The sequence below is a fragment of the Octopus sinensis genome, linkage group LG24 (assembly GCF_006345805.1).
Source record: "Octopus sinensis linkage group LG24, ASM634580v1, whole genome shotgun sequence".
Lineage (NCBI taxonomy): Eukaryota > Metazoa > Mollusca > Cephalopoda > Octopoda > Octopodidae > Octopus > Octopus sinensis.
In genome coordinates, this window is record NC_043020.1 from 28,662,045 (window position 1) to 28,682,037 (window position 19,993).

At 40.1% G+C, this 19,993-nt stretch overlaps 1 protein-coding gene across 4 annotated transcripts in view; it reads left to right on the forward strand.

Moving 5' to 3' along the window:
* The window catches only part of LOC115223817 (serine/threonine-protein phosphatase 6 regulatory subunit 3), an 84,352-nt gene extending 65,137 nt beyond the window's left edge, over positions 1-19,215 (forward strand). For 3 of the 4 annotated variants that reach the window (XM_029794488.2, XM_029794491.2, XM_029794490.2), the window contains 11 exons: positions 3,352-3,446; positions 3,911-3,971; positions 5,144-5,277; positions 5,449-5,579; positions 6,222-6,354; positions 7,489-7,562; positions 8,235-8,322; positions 9,745-9,891; positions 11,826-11,867; positions 16,295-16,639; positions 18,326-19,215. In XM_029794488.2, the coding sequence (XP_029650348.1) occupies positions 3,352-3,446; positions 3,911-3,971; positions 5,144-5,277; positions 5,449-5,579; positions 6,222-6,354; positions 7,489-7,562; positions 8,235-8,322; positions 9,745-9,891; positions 11,826-11,867; positions 16,295-16,639; positions 18,326-18,398 (1,323 nt within the window). In that variant the 3' untranslated portion in view covers positions 18,399-19,215. The remainder of the gene's footprint in view (positions 1-3,351; positions 3,447-3,910; positions 3,972-5,143; positions 5,278-5,448; positions 5,580-6,221; positions 6,355-7,488; positions 7,563-8,234; positions 8,323-9,744; positions 9,892-11,825; positions 11,868-16,294; positions 16,640-18,325) is intronic. The other variant, XM_029794492.2, reaches the window with a different exon arrangement.
* Positions 19,216-19,993: the final 778 nt, after the last annotated feature.

The window sequence follows — 19,993 nt, forward strand, 5'->3', positions numbered from 1 at the left end:
TTATGAACTTCATTAGCTTACAGCTGTTTCTGCTATAAGATGCAGTGGACTCAGGTGAGTGCCTGAGTAACACCTTAATGCTTCATCAGAGCCTCTAAAATATGGCTTAGTGGTTAGAGTATTCAGCTCACGATGGTAAGGTTGTGGATTTAATACCCAATAATGTGTTGTGTCCTTGAGCAAGACACTTCATATTGCTCCAGTCTACGGAACTGGTAAAATGAGTAGTGCTGTACCTGTAATTCAAAGGGGGCCAGCCTTGTCACATTCTTTGTCACACTGAATCTCTCTCTGACAACGACATTAAGGACACATGTTTCTGTGGAGTGCTCAGCCACTTGCACGTTAATTTCACGAGCAGGCTTTTCCGTTGATCGGATCAGCTGGGACCCTTGTCCCCGTAACTGACAGAGTGCCAGTTATACAATCAATAAGGGGCCAAGCTGGTAGAATCATGCGTTGGACGAAGGGCTTAGCAGCATTCCTTCCAACCCTTTTGGTTCTAAGTTCAAATACTGCCAAGGCCGACTTTGCCTTTCACCCTTTTGGGATCAATAAAATAAAAGTACCAGTCTTGTACTGGGGTCAGTGTAATCAATCCCTCGTTCAAATCACTGGTCTTAGGTACTGATTAGAAAGAATTGTTGTTATAAGGCCAAGTATTTTGGCAAACCAAGGCAAAGCAAGAACTGTGCCACCAGTTTTGAGTTTATATAGCTTCTTCCCAGCAGGCATAAGTGTAATTCTCATTTGGTATTGTGATTGTATCATGGAAGTTACTGGTAATGAAAATTTATTGTATTGTTGATATAGTTCTGAAAATAATTAGATGAAATATGGAATGTCTTGCAGTATAATTATTAAGCTGTTTATCTGTATAAAAATTTGTTCAATGTTGATGACATTAATATATTCACAATATAGTTTAGATTTTGCTGTCAAATACTTTATAATGCCAAATCATTTTGGCAAGCCAGAGGGTAACAGCTCAGCCACCAGTTTTAGTGATATCTTCAACATCAGCTTGAAATCTAGTGACCATCTGCGGAATGTAGTATAGAGCTGTATTTGAGGTTTTATGATTCATGCTGTTATTTTTACAAGACTAAATACGTTTTTTTTTAAATAACCAACTTAATGTCAATGCATCACCGAAAGTTAAATTACTGTGGTATTTATCTAGAGATAACATCTCTTATGGACATGCTGTGTTTAAAAAACATAATAGTGGAGGGGAATATAAATCACCCCAGCAGTGGCTAGTGGGAACACCAGGTGCATTTTGGCCTTGTTGGGTTTTATCAATGGCAAGTACTCACACCCAGGGACATGCTTAGAGGAGATTTGTCACATCCAATATCTAGGAAACAATGAATAAACATTCACTAGTATTGCATTCTTGCTGGCCCTACTGGAGCAATTTTCATATCTCTGGATGAATCCTGCAGTAAAGTGCCTTTCAACATTGTATATACTTTAAGTATGATACATAGAGGGCTATTTTAATTTAATGCTGCTTCTATTATATATGAAATGTTGTTTTGAAGCATATTTTATAGGCATTAGATATGCATATCATTAAATGATTACAGTAGCAAAATTTACCTACTTAAAATACATTAACAATATTTGATCATGATTTAGCTTTTTTGTAAGTGTTTTTTTCATACTTTTGAAAGTTAAAGCTCAGGGGTTTGTTAATGATGATAAATAGAGGGAAATACTTAAATAGGGTCTGTTGTAACTTTGTGCCCTGCAAGAATCTAATGGCTTGGTTTATTGATAACACTGGGGGGCTGGTTTGTACCTATAAAATGCAGTGCAAGGAAAACTATTCTTTGTCCTGCGCTACATTCATAACCATGGCCCATGGGGCTGTTCCAGACAATTTGTCTGGAAGCTGGTTATGTTGCTGGATCTATGACGTGTTCGAGAGTTGCTTCATGCATTGTCGAGTCTTGTTAGACAAAGCAGCTTGCTCTGCCACTCTAGAAAATACATCTGAAAAGAAGTGGTTAAGGCAGGCCTGAGGAAGCTGAACATATTTTTCAGATCTGTGCAACATGGGGCTTGCATTAAAAAAGACCAAAAACAAAAAAAAAAACAGTCATAAAAACCAATACAGCTCATTAGTTTATGAAGGTCTTGTATAGGTCTTTATATTTGCTGGCATTTCCAGCTGATTTGGGATCATAGATGGGGTGTGCTGTTTTCTAGAGAGAGAGAAATAGAGGTTACTTGTTTTATTGAGAGAGGGAAATAAGATAGAAATGTGGTCAGGCTGGAGCATCTTTTGGATGTATCATAACGTTTATTGTAGCCAGGTGTTTATTTCAAGAACAAAGGCTGCATGACCTTGTTCCATCAAATTACAAACTGTTTGGATAAAGAGGAAATATAGAAGATTGCTAAGCTAACGACATGGCCACAGTTTAAAAATTTGCTCTAGTCAAATATTAAGATGTACTCTTGAGACTATCAGTGTCATGTTACTAATAGAATGTTATACAACTATATATATATACATATATATATATATATATATATATATATATATGTATATACACGTTTTGTAATTTTAATTAGTCTGACCTTAAATGCATCTATTGCTCACAAGTAACGGTATAACTTAGTGATAACATAGTATTTTTTAGTGTTATCTTTTGACAACAGCAGGTCTTATTGTTAATATAAATTGTTTAAATGTTTGAGGTATTGTATCGAGGTTTTTTAACAACTGATTTTTTTTTCTCTCTCTTCCATGCCTAGTTGACCTGCATGTATTTTGTCTTTTAATGTCTGACATGCACTATAAACTAGATATTTGAAAATAAATTTGTTCCTCTGAAAAACGTTACATGTGTACATATATATGTGTGTGTGTACATACATATATAAATGCATATATACATTCATGCATGTATATATTTATATATATACATGTGTGTTTATATATATATAAATATCATGTAATTTTCTTTTGTCTGCATGTATTTATATTTTAAGATGTATTAATTTGTATTTCTCTGATGTTCCTCTTAACCCACAATTACAGTATTTTTTCCCCCTTTTTTTTTCGTACTTTAATCTGCATCAGTTAAATCTGCTGTATTCTGTTTAAAATTTTGGATATTTTACAGTAATTTTAATTTTGAGAGTTTAGAAACTGCTTCTGTAATTTGCCTTATACAGGAAGTGCTTAAAGCATTAAATTGGATGAAATTAATTATCACTGATTGAAAGACATTGTCACTGGTTTCTATGAGTTTTACTGAAATTGAGGTTTGCTTCTCTCAATTAGTTTCTTCTATTTTATTCAACTTTTTTCACATTTGTTTTCGTTATCAACAGGCCTTCTCTGATTACCAACTACAGATGACATCTAATTTCATTGATACATTTGGCTTCAATGAACATGATTTTGCTGACCAAGATGGCAAAATTGAGTGAGTGTTCATTTTCCACCTTCCGTCTACTCATGTTATGCCTTGATATTTCTTTTTCTGTTTTATTTGATGGAACAGAAAATACTTTTTCACCAAAAAAATTTCTTCAAAAAAAAAATCATCCCTGTTTATATATGCAAAGTTGGGCTCATATTACATACTTCAGTTCTCTAAAACTTTTCCCTGAATATGCACTGCAGCAGTTGATGTGCATCCAATGTGTCCATGTGTGTTTTATTCCCTGAGATACAGTTGCATTAATTCTACCGAGCATCAAGATAGATTGAAAGCCATCTATCCACTGAGAGCACACACAACTGAGTCAGAAGCCATGCATCCAGTTGATGTAATAACAACTTTTATTACATCAGTGTGCAGAATATAATCGTAGCTGCGATCGTCTTTTAGTTGTGAATAAATTGTAGCATCAATTCACTGTTTGCTTCTTTCCTTGTTTCCTGCAGCACCACATTTAATGAGAAGATCTCAAGCATTGACTTCAATATAAGGGCTGATGAAGATAGTGTAAGTATAGACCTCTCTCTCTCTCTCTCTCATCAATTATCTCATGATTCTTTGCAATCCAACCCAAAGCACATCCAGACACAACATTCTCCCGTCATTTCATTCCATAGATAGAATTGAGGTGGTTCTGAAATGTTACTGGACCAATGGTTTCTCTGTTCCAGAACTGAGCATCCAAGACTAACAAGAAAAGATGAAAAGTTCTTAAAAAGATCCAACTCAGACATAGTCATGTCTGTCACATAACACAGAAATACAAGATGTTTTCAATCTATTCAGATATACAGCGTGGTTGATGCCAGTACCACCAGACTGGCCCATGTGCCGGTGGCATGTAAAAAGCACCCACTACACTCTGAGTGGTTGGCATTAGGAAGGGCATCCAACTGTAAAAACTTTACCAGATCAGATTGGAGCCTGTTGCAACCTTCTGGCCCACCAGCCCCCAGTCAAACCGTCCAGCCCATGCCAGCATGGAAAGCGGATGCTAAACGATGATGATGCATTATCTTGTCAGTCTCACCATAAAACATCTGGTCAGTCTCACCATAAAACAAGCAAAACATTTGGGCCGGACCTGGCCAGTTTAATTGCTAAAGGGTTAAATCTTCAAATGCGACAATGTTTACAAATGTTAGGCTTTACAACCCTGGGTCTGTCATAACAACAACATTCTCAACCTGGTCAAGATGTGATCTAAAAAGATAAGTTCTCTCTTCAGAGCCACTAAATTATTCAGTTGTCATGTACCACTCACACAGTCAAGTTAAATCTTCTACCATCTTCTTTGTTCCCCAAATCCACATTAATCCCATGATTAGTGTACTCTGAAATTAATGTGCATTTCATTTGACCTTATTTTATGCACCAACCTCACCACCACTTCCACAACCCCATAAAAATTGCTAAATAATCATTTCTCTGTAGAACACATCCCTGTCCTCCTAGAACTCCCTTATTCTCCATTCTAGGAGATACCATGGTAACTAGGTGGTCTATTCAAGTAAGATCTTCATTGAAAGAGTCTAATTGTGTTATTATTTCAGCTAAATGCTGTCCAGACATTTTGACACAGTTATATTGACTAAACACTTGTGCTGAGTGTCTTAGCGAAGAAGGAAAAAAAGTCACATGTATTATCTTGCTGCAACTGCACTTTCTATTGTTTGTAGGCCCCTAATGCCACCATGTTTGAACAAGCCTGTAATGAACGAATCCAGCAGTTTGATGACAATGATAGCGATGAAGAAATATGGGAGAAAAAGGAAGTTATTCTCTTTGAAAATTCACCTGTCCGGCCAACTGGGTAAGCAGCCAGGTTACCTCCTAATGTCTCCTGGGCATGTCAGCCTCCCTCTCTCTCTCTCTTCTCTAATAATCTATACTTTTCCTTATTGGAATAGAGAAATGTCTTGTAGTTGTGAAACCCTGCTCAGCCCTGTTCTCAGTTTGTTTCGTTTTCTCACTCTGGTTGTAGAATGTCAACTGACAGTCTCGGTTCTGATGATCAGGAGGAGGAAGAGGACAACACCGACAGTGATGAAGAATTAGACTCTCCAAAGTGCATTCTACAACAGCCTCAAGAGAAGATGGATGTAGATGTAGAAGGTCAGTTGTCTTTGATCCTTATTCTAGGCTATGTATCAACCAGAGAAAGCTGCTAATGCTCAGCCCCTCTTCAAATGTTCAGTATGCTGGTTGATGAGATTTCAAATTGTTTCCATCAGCCTGGTTCTATGTTGATCTTTTATTTCTTGTTTCCATCATTGGACTGCAGCCGTGCTAACCCTAACCACGTTGACGGCTTTAACCCTTTCGTTACCAACCCAGCTGAAACCACCTCTGGCTCTGTAGTACAAATGTCTCGTTTTCATAAGTTCTGAACTAAAATCTTCCACCAACCTTAGTGACAATTTACATTTCTAACACTAGCTGAATGGTAACTAAGTTGTTTTACTAAATTCTTTGTTATATTTAAAATAATTATGAGAAAAACAGAGAATCCCAAAATAAATACAGTAATGAAAGGGTTAAGTTGAATAAATTGACCCCAACACTTATTTCTTAAGTCTGGTGGTACTTGTTCTCTTGGTCTCTGTTACTGAATTGCAAAGTATTTCTGACTATTTTACATCAATAATTCTCCACCAATTTCTTTGGTGTTGCATTTGATTATTAACAAATTCAATTTACAAAAAAGGTTCTGTCTTTGGAGTAAAATTGTTATAATTTTACTTTCTTCTCTTACAGCAATGGAAACGTCCCCTTGGGATGCAGCACTTGTGCCAAGTGAGACTCCTGATCAAAAGTGGGCTAACTTTGATCTGAAAATGTCAGAAAATAACTGGGCTGACTTTTCTAGTTTTAATTCCTCTTTAGAGCGGTAAGGACAAATGTGTTGCCTTGTTTGACTATGTTGCCGTAATACTTTGAACGAATGTTCTTAAAATCTTCATCACTTTTTCTTTCAAACTACTCTTCCTTGTTGAATGGGGGCAGCTTGTTTTGTTACTTAAGCTTTTCCTAACACCAACTGTTTTACAATGTGTAAGAGACCCCCTTTGGTCATGAATGACTATGGGATTGCACCTAGAAAGTTACCCTCTGAGGCACAAGTCCAGGCAAGGTTGTTTATGAAAGACCAGCAGTCACCCATGCACACCAAATTCCCCTCTCCATGCCACCAATGTTATCCAAGGGAATGGCAAAGGGGCCGATAGAGCTTGACACCAGTGATTTGAGTCACCCGAAGACAAGTCACCGTTATTTTCTTTTCTTCTTTTACACTTTCTAAGTCTTCGAGTATAAATCCTCCCAAATCAGAATCACTGAAGCTTCATGGGTAAATACAAAAGTATCAATCTGCAGTTCATGTGTTGTTGAAAATTTCACAGTATTTACATTTAGAATCCAAATGTAGGAACATTGAGAAATATATAAGTCTTTATTAACGACATAAGTCCAACTGGGGTGGCCATATATCACCTCTATTGCAAGACACGTGTTTATGTCCATCTAGCATAAAGCCACCTCCTTCAGTACACTCAGCTGATGGGTCTTGACTTCCAAGCTGCTTGGTGACCCCACTAATGCTGGTGCTGTGTAAGAAAGCACCTGGCATGCTCTGTAAGGTGTCTGGTATTGAGATGGGTATTCGGCTGTTGAAACCATGCCCCAGCAAACATTGGAACGAAATACAGTCCTCTGGCACATTGGCCCTATCAGAGCATCCAACCCATGCCAGCATGGAAAATGAACATTAAACAATAATGACGATGATGATATCTTTAATAAAGACTTACGGCTTCTTAATATTTTTCAACATTTGTTCTTCCTGCATCTACTCAGAAGGCATCAGACAACTCAGAGAAGACAATTGCCCAATGTGCCATGCAGTGGGGATTGAACCCAAAGTGATGTGGTTGCAGAGTGAACTTCTTAACCCCACAGCCATGTTTAAACCTGATGTATTGACCAATTCCTGTCATCCAATAATGTAATTCTTTTTTTTTTCCAGAATTCCTCGGAGTAGCTCTCCTATAGCTATGGATACTGGTGACACTGTGTCTAGTTCAGGCTGTGAAGATAAGAGTACGTATCCATTTATATAATTGGAATAATTATTACCTCCGCCTTAACGAAAGCGGAGGTATTCTTTTCAGTAGTGTTTGTTTGTCTGTTCGTCCGTGAACAAGATATCTCCAGAACGGTTTAACTGAAAACTGGTTATCCAGGGACCTGCACCAGTTTCTGATCTGATTTGGCAAGGTTTCTACAGCTGGACACCCTTCCTAACGCCAACCACTCCAAGAGTGTAGTGGGTGCTTTTTACGTGCCACCAGCACAGGTGACATTGACCTGACACTAGCATTGGCCGCAACTACAGTCTTACTTGACTCGACAGGTCAACACAAGGACGGTATATCACCCATGGTTTTGGCCACCTGTCACTGCCTCTCCACAAAGGCCCAACACTCGAACGATGCTTTTTATGTGCTACCATTATTATTTACTCCAGAAAATTAGATTTGAATTTATTTAATTGTTCTTCTATTTCATTGTTGTATATTTGTCTGTCTGTTTTATAGTTTTATAACTCTGGTGACTGTTCGTTTGTTATGCTGTAAACCTGCCTGGTTGTCTTCCAGTCATGTGTGACCCCAGTAGCCGTCTTACTTGTATATCTATAAACTCTACATGTTGTGTGTGTGCAAGAGAGAGAGATAGACCATTATCATGATGTTCCAAAACTCTGTGTTTCAGATTCTCCAAGAAGTCCTCAAACCAGAACAGTTGAAACTGCTGCAAAAGATGAAAATGGGAAAAGTTCTAAAGAAGATGCACTTTGGAGGTACAACTTTGATGAACACATCCTTCTATTTCTTTTTTTCATTTTTTTTAATTACTTTTTCCAGTCATTGGATTGCGGCCATGCTGGGGCATCACCTTGAAGGAAATCAGTCAAACAGACCCCATCTCTGTACTTTAGTTTTACATCTGGTACTTATTCTGTTGGGCCTTTTTTTTGACAAACCGCTAATTTAGATGGATGTAAACAAACCAAAATTGGATGCCAAGCTGGAGGTGCGGTACAAACACAGACACACATCCATCCATCCATCAATCAATCATTGAACTTCCATGTTCCATACTGGCATGGGTTGGATGGTTTGACAGGATCCAATGGGTCTAAGGACTGCATCATGCTCCAGGGTCTGCTCCGGCAGGGTTTCTACAGCTGGATCCCCTTCCTAATGCCAACCACTTTACAGCATATACTGAGCACCTTTTGTGTCCCCAGCACTAGTGAAGCCATCATGCAGTTTGAAAGAGTACACCATCACCCCTTAGATGGGGCTGGGGCAAATTTGTGCTTGGAGATGACGGGCAAAAATATGAGAGAAAGGACCAGGGCATAACAGGTGTCTTGCTGTTGAGGAAGTGCGTGACTACCTTCACACACATGACAGGCTTTCACTGTTTCTCTCAACCAAATTTAGTGACACAGCCCCACGGCTATAGTGGAGGATATGTACCTTAAGTGCCTTACTTTGGACTAAACCCAAAACCACATGGTTGCAAAGAAAGCTTCTTAATCACCCTCCATTTCTTTTATCCTTGACATTTTGTCATAAATGGATTGAATGAGAAAATCTTTACCCAGATATTTTGAAATATAGACCCTTCAGTCAAGGAGAGCTTGTTTAGTGCCAGATGCCTCGATAAAATTCAATCTATGCATTCACTGGTTTATGGGGAAGCTGGGGGCAGCTTGTTTTGTTACTTAAGCTTTTCCTAACACCAACTGTTTTGCAATGTATAAGAGACCCCCTTTGGTCGTGAATGACTATGGGATTGCACTTAGGAAGTTCCCCTCCAAGGCACAAGTCCGGGCAAGGTTGTTTATGGAAGACCAGCAGTCACCCATGCATACCAACCTCCCTTCTTCATGCAACTGATGTTATCCAAGGGAATGGCAAAGGGGCCGATAGAGCTTGACACCAGTAATGTCGCAACTCATTTTTACAGTTGAGTGAACTGGAACAATGTGAAATAAATTGTTTTGATCAATAACACAACACACAGCCCAGTCCGGGAATCGAACTCACTACCTCATGATTGTGAGCCCAATGCTCTGACCACTGATCTATGTACTGGGTGTTTTTTTTTTAGGGTAGTTTCTGGTGATGTTGGCTGTAGTGTTCTAGTACTGGTAATTTCATATTTGTATTTTAAAATGTTTGGTTTTTTTTTTTGTCTTTTTTTTTAACAGTGGTGATACCAAAAAAAATGTTACCAATAAAGAATGGTCTAAAGATGACAGCAGTCAATCTGATAGCAACCAGTCAGCTAACTCAGACCAAACTGCTTCAAGTGACGACGCTGAGGCAGAAAAAGTAGTAAACTGTTCACAAGAAAGGTATAGTCATCTCCAGTTTGTTAGGATAATGAGTAATGATGAGCTTCTGAAAGTACAAATTGTGACTCCCTTCACTTCCCTCACCCCATGTTCTGTGACGTTGTATATTAGCACCTGAACCATTCTCTGCACTATTTAGACTGGTGTTGTTTTACATTTTAGACCTTGAGATCCAAGTCTAGAACATTACAGAACAAATTTTAAACCACCACAATCTCTCTCTCTCTCTCTCTCACACACACACACACTATGTACCTATGTATGTACACTAGAGGTGGTGGAATAGCAAAGAGACCCTATACCCAACACCAAATCATATCCAACTCTAAGAAAATGAATTGCTCTGTGATAAGTCTTCTCACAATAATTATATGTATCCTCGTTTATTATCGTTAACATCCCCTTTGCTTGCTTGCAAGGGTCAAACAATTTATTGAGGCAGATTTTCTATGACTGAATGAATACCCTCCCTGTTTCCAAGCAAGATAATCTTTCCCCAGGGCCAGACATGTTTTCCACGGAAGACTGGAAACTAACTACACTGCCTGTATGACAGGGATGCTCGTTTACAACCATTACACGATGTCAAGACAAAGGTACACCCAAACATATACACCCACATGTATATGTGCACACATACATACATGACCGGTTTCTCTCGGCTTTCATTTACTTCATTCACTCACAAGGCTTTGGTTGGCCTTGGGCTTTAGTAGAAGATACTTGAGCCCAAGGTACCACACACTGGACTGTACGTGACTGAGACCACATGGTTGATAAGCAAGTTTCCTAACCACACAGCCACTTCTCTACTATCCCTGATTATATAGTGTGGCTGTTTCAGATTTTCCAAATCTTCATTCCCTCCTTTTTTTGTTAAAGGCCTACTCCAGAATATCTTTTTCTCTTTATTATTAGTTTTATTATTCATTAACCAGTCATGGATGTGTGGTTACAAAGTTCACTTTTTAACTGCAATGTTATGAGGAAGCCATTAGTATAAAGAGGGGAAGATGTTGGAGAAATTTTGGAGCCTTGTGGAGTTTATACTGTGGATCGGCAGCCTCGATGAACCGGTTTTGTTAAGAAATTTTTGACATAAGAGTTGGACAACAGCCGGAGCTAATAACCAGAGAGGTGGGGGTGAGTGGGGAGTGATACAGCAGCCTCTGTTAAGAAGTCTTTCTCCTTTATCTCACCTGTGTAGCACAGGTGAGATTGTTGACAAAAACAACAGAGCAAGAATCTGTGTTTACCACAAGACAGGTTGAGTGATTCTTCCAAGAGCGATTCCAAATGGTCAGAGGATTATTTTAAACTGGCAAATAAGGATTAAAACGTCCCTTTTTTTTTTTAAGGGTACGTTATATTTTTGTAGCAGCACTAGTCGTCATCTGACAGGACTCAGTCCGCTGTATATTGCCCTTGTTGTTTTTCAATTTTCAACAGTTTTCTGTTTCTTTCATTAATTATTCTTCCTCTTATCCCCTAAGGCTATCCATCTGACCAACATAGCCACTCAACACAATTTCAAATATTTTAAAAATAGATATATGTTTTTGTCACTTTTCCTTCTACATTTTATCATTATTTTCCTTAATGAAGTAACTCCATCTAAGTGTCTGTTTGTCTTTAAGTCAAACCATAATTTCTGTGCAAATAATCTCCCTGTAATCACTTACTGATGGAAAGCTAGTGGCGTTCGTTAGCATTTTGTAGTAATCTATTGATGGATTTGGAGGTTTCATATTTCAAAATCATTATGACAATCACCTCATTAGTTAATTACAAACATAAAGCCCAACATTCTGTGTCTCAGGAAATCTTTTGCTCATGATTGCAGTATTTCTTTCTTTCTTTTTCTTTTTTTTTTTCTTCTCTTCACTCAGCATTGAGTCAAGATAGCTTTTCTTTTTCTCTCCTTCCGAATAAAGGTTACATTTTGAAACTGATGAAGAGCTTTATCAGAATTTTAAGTGAGTTTTCCTCTTTGAAAGCTTCCGCTGACTGCACCGTTCTTTTAGGTGCAAACTGCTTCTCCTGCACTGCTTTCGGCTGGCACCATTCGACCGGTTACAATCCAGACAGGACAACCTGTCTGACTTGTTCATTTCTTTGTTTTCGCATTCTTTATTTGAAATTCATATCAGATTTATACAAATATTATTTCCCCATGGATTTTAATGTCTTTTTAAAAATTGCTTTTCAACATGAGTCTAGTTCCTCTTCTATGACAATCTACACAAGCTTTTAGCTTCAAAGATGTAGCTTTTATATACTAATATGCTCTGTTGTAATGAATTTAGTTGTTCATTCTCAGACTTAATTGTAATCTTTTGGAGTGATTTCTTCCCTGACGTGTGGTTCCCTCTTGACTAACGAGTTACACCTGATACTACTGTTTCCTCTTCAGTTGTATCCCGCTCTGCCATTGGTAATTCACTGCTAATATTTTGGGTTTGTGGTGGGGTGAGCAGAAACTGTAACACAGTTTTAATCCCCGATTTCTTTGTTTTGATAATGTTTTTGAGAAATTCTTCAATATTGCATTTTTACTTACATCTCCCAAAATACAGAGCCTTTTGTGCCTACTCAATTTGGTTTCAAGAAGAAAAGAAAAGAGAAAAAAAAACATTGAGGTTGATCTGACTGTAGTCAGTAAGTGCAAAGTGTTCTAAAACGCCTCTAATAGCTTAGGATTTGTGACATGATGATTTTAAATTTGAAAAAAACCCCAAAAAAACGAACACATGATATTCATCATCATCGTTTAACGTCCGTTCTCCATGCTAGCATGGGTTGGACGGTTCGACCGGGGTCTGGGAAGCCAGGGGCTGCACCAGGCTCCAGTCTGATCTGGCAATGTTTCTACAACTGGATGTCCTTCCTAACGCCAACCACTCCGCGAGTGTAGTGGGTGCTTTTTACGTGACACCGGCACCTGTGCCAGGGGTGTCTGGCATTGGCCACGATCGGTTGGTGCTTTTGACATGCCACCGACACGGAAGCCAGTCAAGGCGGCACTGGCATCGGCCACGTTCGGATGGTGCTTTTTATGTGCCACCGGCATGGAAGCCAGTGGGGGCGGCGCTGGCATCGGCCACGTTTGGATGGTGCTTTTTATGTGCCACCGGCACAGAAGCCAGTCGAGGCGGCACTGGCATCGGCCACGTTCGGATGGTGCTTTTTATGTGCCACCGGCACAGAAGCCAGTCGAGGCGGCGCTGGCATCGGTCACGTTTGGATGGTGCTTTTTATGTGCCACCGGCACAGAAGCCAGTCGAGGCGGAACTGGCATCGGCCACGTTCGGATGGTGCTTTTTATGTGCCACCGGCACAGAAGCCAGTCGGGGCGGCGCTGGCATCGGCCACGTTTGGATGGTGCTTTTTATGTGCCACCAGCACAGAAGCCAGTCGAGGCGGCGCTGGCATTGGCCACGTTCGGATGGGGCCTTTTATGTGCCACCGGCACGGAAGCCAGTCGGGGCGGCGCTGGCATCGGCCACGTTCGGATGGTGCTTTTTATGTGCCACCAGCACAGAAGCCAGTCGAGGCGGCGCTGGCATCGGCCATGTTTGGATGGTGCTTTTTATGTGCCACCAGCACAGACGCCAGTCGAGGCGGCACTGGCATCGGCCACGTTCGGATGGTGCTTTTTATGTGCCACCGGCACAGAAGCCAGTCGAGGCGGCGCTGGCATCGGCCACGTTTGGATGGTGCTTTTTATGTGCCACCAGCACAGAAGCCAGTCGAGGCGGCGCTGGCATTGGCCACGTTCGGATGGGGCCTTTTATGTGCCACCGGCACGGAAGCCATTCGGGGCGGCGCTGGCATCGGCTACGTTCGGATGGTGCTTTTTATGTGCCACCGGCACAGAAGCCAGTCGAGGCGGCGCTGGCATCGGCCACGTTTGGATGGTGCTTTTTATGTGCCACCAGCACAGAAGCCAGTCGGGGCGGCGCTGGCATCGGCCACGTTCGGATGGTGCTTTTTATGTGCCACCGGCACAGAAGCCAGTCGAGGCGGCACTGGCATCGGCCACGTTCGGATGGTGCTTTTTATGTGCCACCAGCACAGAAGCCAGTCGAGGCGGCGCTGGCATCGGCCACGTTCGGATGGTGCTTTTTATGTGCCACCAGCACAGAAGCCAGTCGGGGCGGCGCTGGCATCGGCCACGTTCGGATGGTGCTTTTTATGTGCCACCAGCACAGAAGCCAGTCGAGGCGGCACTGGCATCGGCCACGTTCGGATGGTGCTTTTTATGTGCCACCGGCACAGAAGCCAGTCGAGGCGGCACTGGCATCGGCCACGTTCGGATGGTGCTTTTTATGTGCCACCAGCACAGAAGCCAGTCGGGGCGGCGCTGGCATCGGCCACGTTCGGATGGTGCTTTTTATGTGCCACCAGCACAGGTATCACAACTACTATTTCCATTGATATTTATTTCGATGTTCATGTACTTGACTCAACAGGTCTCCTCAAGCACAGCGGGATGTTCTGGAATCCAAGGTACTTTGAATGGGCAGGGGCTATGCGGGGCTGGGACATTGATAAGGAATATTAAAAACTTTCAAAAAAAAAACTTTTTAAAATGAATGTGCTGCTTTGTGCATGTCGGTGTGCTTTTGATGTGCAACTGTGCTGGTGAATGCATGTGGCAATATCTTTTAATGTTTTCCAATTTCAATGTGCAAACCTCTTCATCATGTGCAAGTCTTTTTGTTTCTAATAATTAAAAATTGTTCTCTCTATATTCATCTGCAATGATAAACAAGTGCTCCAAAGGTCACTCTCTCTCCATTAATCATTGGCCTTTGGCATAGATACCTGTAGCTTTCCATTCCTTTATTTTCGGTAAGATTGCTTTTTTGCCTTGTTGTTACCAATTGCACACCTTCCTGCATTTTAGTACTCGTTCAGAGTCTGTATCAAATACGCATGACAAAGGCTGCTGCCATTTCTTTTTCTTTCCACAACTTAAAACGGTTGTCTTCATGTACTTTGATCTAGATATATATTTTACATTTGCTTTATACATTTATATATTTCTTTATTGCCCACAAGGGGCCAAACACAGAGGGGACAAACAAGGACAGACAAAGGGATTAAGTCGATTACATTGACCCAAGTGCGAAACTGGTACTTTATTTATTGACCCCGAAAGGATGAAAGGCAAAGTCGACTTCAGCGGGATTTGAACTCAGAACGTAACGACAGACGAAATACTGCTAAGCATTTATAATTGAACCTTAAAGGCTATCACTACACTTCTCTCTTGGTGTAGATATTGACTGCTTTTTGTATTTTCAGTCATCCTCATCATTTAACATCCTTTTTGTCTCCCCCTCATGATGCTGGCATGGGTTTCACAGTTTGACAGGAACCGACAAGCCAGGGAGCTGTGCTGAGCACCACTGTCTGTTTGATAGAGCTTTTCAGAATGACCCCGCAGCCAATGCTCTGGAGCAGGAGTGAAGAACAGCTCTTTCGAGAGGTTACACTTTCCGCTTCTGATGTTGTGAACTAGAATGAGATCACCACGGCGGCGGCGTTTTTCTAGAGAATAAAGGTCGAGCGTCTTCAGCCTTTCTTCATAAGACAAATGCTTGAGACCAAGAACCATGCGGGTAGCCAGCTTCTGGACTCTTTCGAGATGCTGTATGCATTAATGAGGTCACCAAGTACTCATGAGTATTAAGTTTAAATAATTAAAGTTTTGCTTAATTTCCAATCTTACCTCAGACAATGAAATAGCGAGAGGTTGACAAAACGAGTTTTCGTACTTAGCTGGAAAAAAAAAAAGCTGGGGTTGAGTTTGGGAAAAGCTGGCATCCTCACCCCATGAAACAAATATAGGGGGGATTGTTCTGTATATTGATGCAACTGCAATAATAATTCAAAAGAGCAATTTAGAGACCTTGATTACAATTGATAAATAATATATCTAGCACCACTTTGCTTTTAAAGCAGTCTCAAAGAAAGCTTTGATTTTCTTAATTCTTGTATGAAATTCAAACTTGAAATTTGAAGGATTTCCCATTTCAGCAAAATGTAAGAAAATGTGACATATTTCTGTAGTTTCGTTCATGACTTCTCTTTCTTCTTAAAATATCAATATTTATCAATGATTGTTAAAACCCTTTTTTTTTTGTAATTTAAACACATTTTTCAAATAAACCAGATGTAGCTATCAAAATTTTCCTGATAAAGTTAGTTTCTCTTTTGGCTTATTTTTCCTTTCTCTTTTGATCCTGCCTTGATTCTCTATTAATGGTTTGGAACCACTTCCAGCATTACCTAACAAACAAACAAACAAACAAACAAAAGCAACTAACATTGTTGTATCATTTTTTAAAAAAATGTTTTTCTATTCACGTGATCTTTGTATGTTTTTCTATTTCAGTTTTCTGAGTTCAGCTGGTCTTATTAAACCAAGTAATTTTGAAGAGGCTTCTTCCTCTTCTTCTTCTACCACCGTTGTTCCCAGTGTATCCACAACAGAAAGTTCATCCTGTGTGTCTACAACAGAATGTTCCAGTGTTGCTACATCAGAATGTTCTGGTGTTTCTACAACGGATTGTTCTAGTGTTGCTACAACAAGTGTTTCTACTGCCAGTAATGATAAAGACCCAGAAGGAGTTAGTGAAGATAAATCCAAGTCTAACGATGATTCTGTTGCCAAGTCCACCACTTCCAATTCAGATGGCAACAGTGAATCTTCCAAATCTAATTTGATAGAAAATGTCAGGTAATTAATTATAAGTTTGCATGGTGTCAGGAGAGTCCTCTTCATGAGGCATCTCCTCAACCACTCTCACCCACCCCCATATGTAATAGGGGTTAGCTATATATCTCCTCTCTAGCGACATGCCTGTGTTTTTCTTTTTCAACATCCAGCATCCATCTGTAGAAAATCTGCCTCAATGAATTCTGTTGCCTCACTAGCACTTGTGCTGGTGACATGTGAAGCATTCAAGCGAGGTCATCGCCAGTACCACTGGACTGGCTCCTGTGCAGGTGGCACAGAAAAAGCACCATTTGGGCATGGCCGTTGCCAGTTCCACCAAACTGGCCCTCGTGCCGGTGGCATGCACTCGGAGTGGTTGGTGTTAGGAAGGGCATCCAGCTGTAGAAACTCTGCCAGATCAGATTGGAGTCTGGTTCGCCAGACCTCAGTCAAATCGTCCAACCCATGCTAGCATGGAAAGCGGACGTTAAACGATGATGATGATGATGATGCTTGCATAGGAAAGTGGATGTTAAAACGATGATGATGTTGTTTTACTGGATCCAACTCATGATGGTAACCAAAGGGTTGACAGGAAGAAAGAGAGAGAAATATTTGATGGAACTTTAGCTTAAACAGTAGCAAATCGGAAGAATTATTCCTTGTTGCACCTGACGAAATGCTGAGCTGCATTTCTTCCTGTTCTTTACATTGAGAGTTCAAATTCTGCTGAGGTCAGCTTTGTCTTTCATCCTTTCAGGGGTGGGGCGGGGCAATAAAACAGGTACCTGCTGAATAACCGAGTTGATGTAATCAACATTCCCCTCTCCCTTCAGAATTGCTGGCCTTGTACTGGAATTAGAATTATTTAGCTTAACCCTTTGGCATTCAGATTTCTTACTGAAATATAATGCTTATTCACATTACTCTTTACTCTTTTACTTGTTTCAGTCATTTGACTGCGGCCATGCTGGAGCACCGCCTTTAGTCGAGCAAATCGACCCCAGGACTTATTCTTTGTAAGCCTAGTACTTATTCTATCGGTCTCTTTTGCCGAACCGCTAAGTTACGGGGACGTAAACACACCAGCATCGGTTGTCAAGCGATGGTGGGAGGGACAGACAGACACACACATACATATATACGACAGGCTTCTTTCAGTTTCCGTCTACCAAATCCACTCACAAGGCTTTGGTCAGCCCGAGGCTATAGTAAAAGACACTTGCCCAAGGTGCCACGCAGTGGGATTGAACCCGGAACCATGTGGTTGGTAAGCAAGCTACTTACCACACAGCCACTCCTGTGCATTGTTTGGAATTAATTCTGCATTGTCTTTTAGCTTCAAGATTTCAATGATGTGACTGTATATTTTTAGAATGACATTGTAGGGTAGGTGTGAGAGGTTGGAGCTGGTCAGTTTAGGGGTTTTCTCCGTCCGGGTTGCGGATCCGTGGAATAAGCTGCCAGACGAGATGGTGAAGATGCCGACGACCGCTTGGTTCAAAGTCTCCCTTGACCTCAAGTGGCCTGAACTCTTTACATGAACACCACCCTGTACATAATTCCATCTCCCCCTACATGGCCTTGCTTTTTGCTTTTTGAGCCAAAAAATTAACTAACTAGTATAAAACACAGAGTATTGCGGGGCCAGCTACGGCCGGTTTAGTTGCTAAAGGTTTAAACCTGTCCTGTCTTTCTGTTTTGCAGGTCTCAAGCGATTGAAGCCATGGAAAAATACGAAAAGGCTATAACAGCATCAATGAAGAATGGACCAGTTTGAATTAGATATCCTAGATCCTGTGTTGTCCAGGGCGGCAGCATAAACAACATTCTCAACATGCCTTAATAACAACTCCCTAATTGTCTGACTGCCCTGTCTAACACTTAGAAAGTCAGCATAGTGTTTGGTTGCTAAGTAACACTGCCTGCAAACAAACGTCTATAACAAAACATCTTATCTGGAGGAACAGCGTTTGCCTCAAAGGTTTATTATACTTGATGGTCATCTTCCATCCAGCTGGCTGTTGACTTCAGTAATTGGTAGTATATTTGTTTTTGTCCCCCTGTTCTTTTATTATTATTATTATTATAATAATAATAATTATTATTATTATAATTATTATATTCACACATTGGCCCCCTTTCCCTTGCCCCTCCACCCCATGTCTTTCTTTGCCCTTAACCATTTGATTTATTTTGGGTGGGGGGTTCGTTTTTTCCTTCTTCCTTCAGTTAGTTCTCGGTGTCTGAAATTGTTTAATTTGTCTTCATTTCCGGTTCTGTTTTGGAGCTCTCTTCTGGCCTTTGTTTCCAGTCCAGCTTATACGACTCTTGTCTGCTGCTGGGCACTCACCAAAGTAGATACTGTTGAACAGACAGACACACCCTCTCTTTCTCTCTCTCTCTCATTTGTTAATAATTATTCTCATTTTATATTTTCTTGTGTCCCCCTCCCCCCTTAAAATATTGCAATCTATTGGACTTGAATAAGGAACAGGAAGCATTATCTGTAGAAATGAGTTGCTTTGTTTTTTATACATACATTATATATATGTGTGTTAGAGTGTGTGTGTGTATATATGTATATATATGTGTATATATATATGTATATGTGTATATATGTGTATATATGTATATATGTGTGTGTATGTGTATATATGTATATATATATATGTGTATATATATGTATGTCTATATATATATATATATGTATATATGTGTGTGTATATAGATATGTATATATGTATGTGTATATATATATGTGCATGTGTGTATATATATATAATATATGTATATAAAATTCTATTGATGATGTTCTATTTGGTCAGAATTTTTATCTGTGCTCTTTTGTACGAGAAAGGTTTGCTAGATGAAATATGGACAATGAAAACTGTGTGAAACCCTTTTCTAACCGTTACATGTCACAGTTGCACACAACAACAACAACAACAACAGGGTGAAATAAAATGTTAAAACCAAACCTCACCTATTTTTCCAACTCTGTATTTCTCTCCAAGAAGTGAAGCGTAAAAACACGGTATATTTTACTGGTGGCACTGAACAGTAATTGACTCAGATCTCCCGCGTACTGCGACGCCAGCCCCAGTGTGCCACCGCCGCCACAAGCGACTCTAATCCAATTCGAAGAGCTGTCTGATCTAAATGACATTTCTGGTGCTTTTTTTTTTTTTTTTATTTTCAGATACTATAATGATAATAAAAAGAAAAAAGAAAAAAAAAATCAGGGAAAGTGAAAGCCTTGTCTATTTTCTACGTGTTTGGGGGTGAAACTAAAGAAGATAGATGAGAAAAAGAAATATAAAAGAAGAAAAAAAAAAACCCTCCCAATTTTTAAAACCTTTAGATTTTTGAAAA